This window comes from Mus caroli, chromosome 5 (genome assembly GCF_900094665.2).
Source record: "Mus caroli chromosome 5, CAROLI_EIJ_v1.1, whole genome shotgun sequence".
In the NCBI taxonomy this organism is placed as follows: Eukaryota; Metazoa; Chordata; class Mammalia; order Rodentia; family Muridae; genus Mus; species Mus caroli.
Window position 1 is genome coordinate 66,532,642 of NC_034574.1, and position 9,106 is coordinate 66,541,747.

Consider the following 9,106-nt stretch of genomic DNA (forward strand, 5'->3'; position numbering starts at 1 on the left):
GTGACTGTGACCTTGACCACTGAGTCAAGCCCACTTGAGACTAGAAGGTCTCAATCATACCTAGGGACCGCCATTTCACCACTTTACTTGGACACCAGTGATCCTGGTTCTTTTTGTTTTTTTTTTGTTGTTGTTGTTGTTGTTGTTTGTTTCTCTGTATAGTGCTGGCTGTCCTGGAACTCACTCTGAAGACCAGACTGGCCTCGAACTCAGAAATCCGCCTGCCTCTGCCTCCCAAGTGCTGGGATTAAAGGCGTGCGCCACCACCGCCCAGCTGTGATCCTGGTTCTTAAGGCTTTGGATTCAGACTGGGATTCACAGTATCAGATCCACCCATGCTTAACTTACATTGTCTGGACGGGACTGAAGTGGTGGTGGCTCCCACGGGCATCAGCTTGGGAAGAACAGCTCAAGGGACTTCTGTGCCTCTGTCATCATGTGTGTCATTTTTCCCCACAGTAAACCTTTCCTTACATGTCTCGAGGTATCCTGTAGATTCTATTTCTTTGGAGACTCGCAGCCAATACAGAATTTGTAGGAGGCAGTTTGTGTGCTGTTGTGACAGATCTGGTGGGAGTGACAAAGTGCCGGCTTAAATTATGGCAGAATGGACAGGGAAGATGGGACAGACCCGAGAGATATTTAGCATCTGAACTGTTTGTACCTAATGACAAATAAGTTAGATCTGGGAATGATGGAGAGAAATGTCAATAGGATAATCCTTAGATATCTGGATGAAGCGGTTGTCTGAATGGAACAACGAGGACATGAAGGACCAGAGTTGATCGTGACTGGGGGTGAGACAATTCAGTGTGTGTAATTGGCTAGGCACCTGGATATGAGTAGAAAACCTTGAACAGACTTCAGAGCTAGAGTTACAGAAGTAGGAAATGCTAGCAGAGAGGGTGTGATGGCTAAAGCCCAGAGACCTGAGAACTCTCACAAAGGAGTGGGAGCTGAGGGAAAAGACAGGAGAGTCAAGGCCTGAGCCTTTGCAAGAGTTGCTGAGGAGTTAGATCCTGGAGGACTAGCAGGTGGACTGGGAGGCTCTCCGGGCCCCTCCTCCAAACTCCATGACTTTTCATCTTCCATGCAAACCCTAATTTGATGCAAATTGTCTAGCTTGGATCCAGACTGCATGCCAACTGTGTCCTCACACAGACAGCCGAGAACTCTATACAGCACACTTGTGCCTGCCAAAACACAAAACAGTGGTTCTCAACCTGTGGGTCGCGACCCCTTCACGGGTGTTGAATGCCCTTTCACAGGGGTTCAATATCAAAAAAAAAAATCCAGCATATCAGATATTTACATTATGACTTATAATGGTGGCAAAATTATAGTTATGAAGCAATAACTAATTTTATGGTTGGGTGAAGTGGAAATTTCTTGTTTCATTGGAAACTCAGTTTTGTCACGTTATGTCTTTCCGGAATCTGTCTTGTGAGAGAACATTTGATGTTTTGCTGGAGTAGACACTTGAGAAGGTGGGTGATGTTTAGAAAGAACATAAATATAACTCCGCAGACAGTGAGAGGATGTTCTTGCATTGCTACATGCCGAAGAGCTTCTCGTGGTATTCCAGCTGATTCTTGCTGCTTCTGCTGACTCCTGCTGCTTCTACAGAGCTTTGCAATTTCTGCCAGATCGAGCTGCTGCTGCTGCTGCTGATTCTCGTGTGCACTTGATATTGGACTGGATTGCTGATATCCTGACAACAAAGATTGGAATTGTCCCAAAGAACTACTTCTAAACAGGTCCACAATCCCCTTTTCCTATTAGTCTTCTTTCTCCACTACCTCTGGTTAGTGGGCCAGAAGGGAGGTTGAAGTATTTAAGAACCCTAATTAAATTTTTCAAAATCTAAGTTTACAGTTGGGGGTCACCACTGCTACATCCACTCTAGTAGTGACTTGTGTGACAGGCCTAGAAACCTGGACTCAGTCCTGAGGTGAAAAGTTCATGGGAACTTAGCCTCCTGGAACCGTGGCATCCCATAGCACATATGCTCCAATTTTGTTCTTGTGTTAGTCAGAGTATGGATTTGTCTGCTTTCTTTCAGTATTGTTTTATTATAGGAGTCTCCAAGCAATGACTTGACAAATACCTAAGCAAAATTGAACTTTGCTTCCCGGCCTTCACCAATGCCCTAGGTAGTCCTTGCGTCAACCCTGGGCTTGGAATTCAGTAAGAATGTTGCGTATTCAGTGACATTCAGAATTGCCTCTAGTATTGTAAGAGAGATAGTGAAAGAAATCAGGCATCAATATCTACTACATAGAGTTAGAAATCTCAGGGCAAGCTTAGCAAAGTAAGTTTAGAATTCTTATTATAGTTATGTATGGCAGACTACTTATTACTAGAAAGTCCCCTCACACAACCACTTAGAATAAAGGCTGAGTCATTCCCATATACAGGAATGTACAGTGATTTAGGAAGTAGATTGGGCTGTGGTTTGAGGAGGAGCTAGAATATTTGCATTATTCATGAGAAGGTTAGCTAGAGCGGAACTCCCTAATTAGAACTATGGCTTGGGTGTGAAAGCCCTTGCCCTGGGAGTGTAAAGACCTCACACCTGGCTTCTAAGAATATGGCTGACCTTAGATAGAGCTGACTTTGTCTCAGTTGCTTTATTGCCTAGTTCCTGCTAGCCTTTATGTTTGCATTCCTCTGTTTTGTGTAAGAGTCATTAAGCATCCAGTAACCTCATTCTACCTTGACTGAGGTGTCACCTAACTTCCCTATTTTCTTCTGTATTAAAAGTCTGGTGCTTGCTTTGACAAATTACATTCAGATACCACACCCCCTTGTGTCCCTGTCTGTTTGTCACCCTTTTCTCACCAACTCCTGCCCACCTGTAACCCGAACCCTGATTTCTCCTGCAGATTGAGAGGGGCCGACTGAAGCCAGTCCGCAGCACACCATAACATGAGGAACTGTATTAAAGGGTCATGGCAGTAGGAAGGTTGAGAACCACTGGACGAGAGGCTCTGCAGATGTAGGAAATAAAAGAGAAGTCAAGACTACAATCTGTGAACAGGTTTACTAGGTTGACACTGTGACAGTGTTGACTAAAAAAAGTGAATTTTGGAGCTCATATTTGTGAAGAGAAATTATGACTTTTAGGTTCCAGGATGACAGCGCAGATTCAAGCAACTGCGGTTGAGGATGTGATCCTGGAATCTGAGTGGGAGACTGGGTCTTGTCATGGTAGAACTGACATCTCTCACGAGCTGATGCTTGGAGCAATAGAGCCCACATTTGTCAGAGCATTCCATCATCTACCCCACAAAAGCTGTTTCAGTCTCATGCCTGTTTCCTACCCTTGCCTCCACAAGGGCTGGGCTGACAGAATGTGCCAATGTGCCCAATTTATACAGTGCTGTGGTTTGAACCCAGGGGTTTGTGCATGGCGAGCAAATGCTCTACCAACAGAGCTCTGTCCCCAGCCTTGGAAGGTTACCATTTACCAGTGCTTACTTCTCTTTGCGGGCACACTCCTCAGGACCTGGGAGATCTTCATCAGAATATGGTGGTGATGGTGAGCTATCTACATTTGGGGATTCCAGGTCTCTAAGGGAGTAGTGCCAGTCTACTGTCTCAGGCTGGGGTCCTATGTCACCATATGTGCCCAGAGTCTCATGATGTGATAGCTTATGTCCTGGGAGTTGGGGCCATGTTGCTCTATTCTCAGGGTCAAGGGAACTAGAGTCATTTTCCTGATTCATCTCACACACACAAGAGTCTGGACCAGAAATGAGAGTGTTTCTAAGGTGAGCTTCCTGTGCTTCACATTTCTCTGCAATCCTTTGCGACGTGAGGTCCTCAACACTTTCTGCTGCTGTCACACTGTCCTTGTATTCCCCCAAGTTCCTGCTCGGGAGGGGCTGGCTGGTCCCATCTTTCTCCACAGATGCCCGTTCCTCAGCCAAGCTCCTTGTGTCTTCAGAACCTTCAGAACTAAGGGTAAACAAAGAACCCTCATCGGAATCAGACTCGTAGTTGGTCACCAAGTCATAATGAGGGTCAAAAGGAGCATCTCTCTCCACAGGCTCCTCAGTAGCAGGGATGACATAATGGCCACTGCCCCATCTTGGCCTAACGGAGGGTGGGTCATTGTGTAGGACCTTGCTGTAGACATGGGAAAGTCTCTCCTCAGCATCAACCTCCTGGAAGCTTGGCGGCTGTGTGGCCAGCTCCCTAATGGAATTGCTCACTTGCCTTTCCTCAGAAGGTCCCATATGTGAGTCCATGGCTCCCAAAGGTTCAGGGCACCCTTTTTCCATACTCTCCTCAGCCTCCTGAGTGTTTGCATGTGCTAGAGTTTTGGAGAAGGAAGCCACAACATCTCTTGGCTGTGATGGGTGCAGTTCATCCTGCCTACTCTCGACAGAGCTGGGGAAAGTTCCCAGAGGGCCAGTGATGGAAGACCTATCCATCACATTGTCAATGAGAGAATATTCCTGGGCCACTGTGTCATAATGTGCTTCTTCAAGAACATCAGGGTGATGCTGCACTGGTGAAATCAGCTTGTGAGCATCGGCGGTTGGAAGGCCATGGAGCGCAGGATGGGCTCCATGGCCACTTGGAAGCGCGATGCCATCTCCGCTTCTTGACTCACTGCTGTCCTTGAGTTGCTCTGGGCTCTGCTGATGACCAGGGTCTGTTCCATTGCTTCCCAGCATCTGCTCTGATTGGACAGCACTGTGTGGGATTGGTTCTGTCACCCAGGAAGGGTTCTGGTTCTCAGAAAGATGTAGGTGGTGGGTAGTTTGGTATAGATCTGTCCCTTGGTGCTTCATGCATTGAGCACCTTCAATGTCGCCATGGAAGCCCTCGTTCGAGTAGGCATTATCAGAGCCAGGCCTTTTATTCGAGCATCTCTGTTGCCGTAACCTGTCGATGTAGGGCCTTGCAAAAGCCCCCAGGCAGAAAGCCACCACAAACGTGATGAACACTGACAGGCAGATGGCCAGCTCAAGGGCTGGGGGCTTGTCATCCTTTCTGTCAGTGACCTGTCCATCCTGGGAGTCTCTGAGTTCTATCGGAGACTGTGGCCACATCCCTTTGAGATCACCATAGCCATCCTTTGCCTCCTTCTCCAGAGCGGAAAGGTGCATGTCCATCCCTGCCTGGGGCCTCTCTGCCTTGCTCTGGATGAGGCTTTTCAAGTCACTTGGAGGAGATAGAAGAGGGTGTGTATCCCTGGAAATTCTGATCTGGGGAGTCTCCGCATTTGGCCTTTTGTTCTCTGTGAGAGGGAAATAGAAAAACACACTGACGAGATGTTGGAATAACTCCCAGGCTTTCAGAATGTCTGTGAACCCTCCTCAACCTTTATCTAGCTATCTTTTCAAGCATATATCAGATGAAAAGCAATTTTATTCATTCATGTGTTCATTCACTCATTCATTCCTGTTCAAAGGTCACAGTGTGCATAGGGCTCTGCATACATTTTTGTAAGACTGTGAGACATAACCTGGCTACTCACAGGCCCAGGAGGTTGTTTCTGGCTTCCTGACTCACTGATGCCCATAGAGGTAGAAGGAGGATGAGAGGGCTAACACATGGCTTCTTCTCCCTCCATGCCCTCAACTACTTTGCATTTGCTAGAACATTCTATTAACTTTATTGCCCTTGCCTTAGTCTAGTGCCTTAGTTGTTATAGGCTTGTAGTAGTATCAGTATTGTAACTGTTCTCTAGTTCTGGTAAACAGTAAAAGATTCAACTGTGTCTTCTGTACTCAGAATGCCAGTCCTGGCTGATCAGCCCCTCTGCTCTTCATGAATGTCTTCTAACTTGGGAGCTATGGCCTAGAGTCTGCTTTAATGATAGATGCAAATTGGTCAGAGATAAGGCTTAGTTTTTTTCCCCATAAATCGTTTTCAGAAGAGATAGTGTAGTAGTGGGATAAACCCTTCCCAGTTCGTCCCACCTCCAAGGTATAATCTGCTCATGGGGAAGGGATGAGGACCAGATCAAATGTAACTTTACTTTTGAAATCTCCGTGCGTGTGTTCTGTACACAGAGGTCACACTATAGAGGTTAGCAAGCATTTGGAATAATGTTTCAGACTTTAAAGGCATTTCTTTAATCAATCATTAAGAATTGGGATGAGGGCTGGTGAGATGGCTCAGTGGGTAAGAGCACCCGACTGCTCTTCCGAAGGTCCGGAGTTCAAATCCCAGCAACCACATGGTGGCTCACAACCATCCGTAATGAGATCTGACTCCCTCTTCTGGAGTGTCTGAAGACAGCTACAGTGTACTTACATATAATCAATAAATAAATCTTTAAAAAAAATTGGGATGAACTTGTGATATTTTGGAAGCTTCTAGGCAAAATTTCTTTTCTAGCTAGAGAACTGATTCATTTGTATGTGTCTTTGACCATGTGAAGAAAACCATCAGAAGCTAAGGGAAACAGTGAAGTGATTGTCCTGTGACCCAGTTCTGTGCTGGCTGAGGGTGGTGTGGTGGTTTGAAAGAAAATGGTTCCCATAGACTCATAGGGAGTGGCACTATTAGGAGGTATGTCCTTGTGGAAGGAAGTATGTCACTGGGGGCAGGATTTGAGGTCTCAGATGCTCAAGTCGCATCTATTGAGGTCTCAATAGTGTCGCATTCTGTTCCTGCTGCCTGCCGGTCCAGGTATAGATCTCTCAGCAACTTCCCCAGCACCATGTCTGTCTGCACACTAACAAGGTTCCCACCTTAATGATAATAGACTAAACCTCGGAACTGTGGTTTAGTCCACCACGCCTGGCTTTAAAGAAATGCCTGTAAAGTCTGAAACATTATTCCAAAATGCTTGCTAACCTCTACAGTGTGACCTCTGTGTACAGAAGACACACACGGAGATTTCAAAGGTAAAATTACATTTGATCTGGTCCTCATCCCTTTCCTACGAGCAGACTATAGCACAGAGGCAACCCCAGTCAAATGTTTTCCATTATAAGAGTTGCTGTGGTCATGGTGTCTCTTCAGAGGAATAGAAAGATGACCAAGGCAGGTAGGTACCAGCATCCTTGCCTTTTCTAGAGACTGTCTAAGGAGACTGCCTTCTTGTATTCACTCTTCAGGTCAAAATGAAACCATTTCAGAAATGAAGAAAAAGAGATGCCTCTCACTTACCCACAGACATGTTGCAGATGGCTTTCCATATTTCCCTCCAGGATGCAGAGGTGATGTTTTGGAAGTTGGCATTGCTCTCACTACACTGCCACTGGTTATCAGCCAAGCCAAGTTCCAGGTGGGGCAATTCTAGAGCGATGGTCACAATCGGTACCAGAGTGGTCAGTGCATTGCTTCTGAGGTCTACCACCTGCTTGAAAAGAAACAAATTAGGTCAGTCTGGACACAAGACATACACACACACACACACACACACACACACACACACACACACACGCGCGCGCGCGTGCGCGTGGAGTTATACAGAGATGCGGCTATGTGTATAAAGGCAAAAGCAATATGAATTCAGACCTAGTAGAGAAGTCAGTGGAGACTGGGCTGAAAACCCTGCTCTGTCCACAGCCTCTGCGGTCTTGACACTCGTTTGCTTTCTGGGAGCCCACCTCCCAGCATTGCTGCATGCGTTAGATGCTTGTAAAAGTTCTCCAGACATCTGGACATTTCATCATCTTTGTGTCTTATGAGTTATTACCTATGTTAAAACTCAAACTCACATGCTATTACTGTTCAGAGTAGCATCCAGGCCAAGAATTTCTCAAAACACCATCATCTTGGAAATAGCAGAGGACTATTATTGAAGAGGCCGTGGAACCCAGGAGAACTGTGGTTCATTTACTATCTCAGGTAGGAGCACATGGCTCTTTTTGCATTTGTGTCTGGCTGTTCAGTATCTGCAAGATGACTCGTTTCTCCTGCAGAGTTACAGATGTGTGCAGAACCAGGGGACAGAAGTGAGTCAGTGGCTCAAGTGGCAGGGCAGGGTGGGTTGAAGCTGGACACTGCAGTGCATGACATAGCAGAGAAAGTCATGTTAGGTATGACAGTGGCTAGTGCTATACTGGTGTGTTGTATGCCAAGCATTCTGCTGAAGGCTTTATATGTATCACCTCAGAGTCTCCCAACAGCTTCCACAGTTCCCCTATCCCACAGAGGAAGAAGCTAAGCCACACAGTGTATTCCACACAGAATGTAGTCAGTATAGGGGTCTGGATTAGCACAGGCACTCAGTAAAGAATGAAAGTTATAAGCCTTAGGTGGTAGTACATACATGTAATCCCAGCACCGAGGAGGTACAGACAGGAGGATCAGAAGACAGAGGTTACGTAGTCTGAGACCATCCTGAGCTACGTAAGACTCTGTCTCAAAAAACAACAACGAGAGGAGATGCCGCAGGATTAGAGGACAAAGTTTCAATGTTTTCTGACCTCGTAGCTGTGTGTCTTTACGTCAAAACAACCTTCTCTGAGTGACCACATTCGTCTGAAGGAGACATTTGGAGACTCTCAAGTGGTGACAGATGAACAGAAGACCAGAAAACAGAAAAATGCCAGCCTTGCTTTAACAAAAGAGGACAGGTGTGACAACTAGACGGGCTGTATTGTGCCAAGGTCAACAAATTTCTCTCCCGTGCACCAAGAACGATCCAACAATTCACTATCCGATCCAGGCTGGCTTTGAGCTCATGCCAATCCTCTTCCCTCGGCCCTTGACCAAGGCCAGTTTTTAAATAGGTGTCTCAGGTTATACCAATCCTTGAGATGAGGAAAGCCCAAGTCACTAGAAATAGAGTTGAGTTTCTCAGGAACGCAATGAGGGTGATTTTCCTGTGCTGAGCAGCTATGCGGTCTTGGCGCTCCTGGAAGGCTCCTGAAAATGGGAGGCAGGGGGTCAGGACGAGGAGGAAATGCACTTTGCGTGGGCCTGGCATTGCCCAGGGTCAGAAGCTCCTCTTGTGGGTGCCTGGTCTCAGCATCACAGAGTCATCATGTTCTGTGAGCACACATTTTCTTCTTAGTGTATATTTGCATCTTAGTATTTCTCTCTCTCTCTCTCTCTCTCTCTCTCTCTCTCTCTCTCTCTCTCTCTCTCTCTTAAAATTACAAATCAGGGCACTGAAAGCCAGTCTGGAGGA

General features: G+C 46.4%; 1 protein-coding gene across 2 annotated transcripts in view; it reads right to left on the reverse strand.

The window, feature by feature from the left end:
- Nucleotides 1-2,839: 2,839 nt before the first annotated feature.
- Nucleotides 2,840-9,106, reverse strand: part of Lrrc66 (leucine rich repeat containing 66) — a 25,777-nt gene continuing 19,510 nt past the window's right edge. The window contains exons 4-5 of one of the 2 annotated variants that reach the window (XM_029477029.1): nt 7,135-7,324; nt 2,840-5,251 (exon numbers count right to left, since the gene is read on the reverse strand). In XM_029477029.1, coding sequence (XP_029332889.1) covers nt 3,477-5,251; nt 7,135-7,324 — 1,965 coding nt within the window. In that variant the 3' untranslated portion in view covers nt 2,840-3,476. The remainder of the gene's footprint in view (nt 5,252-7,134; nt 7,325-9,106) is intronic. The other variant, XM_021163931.1, reaches the window with a different exon arrangement.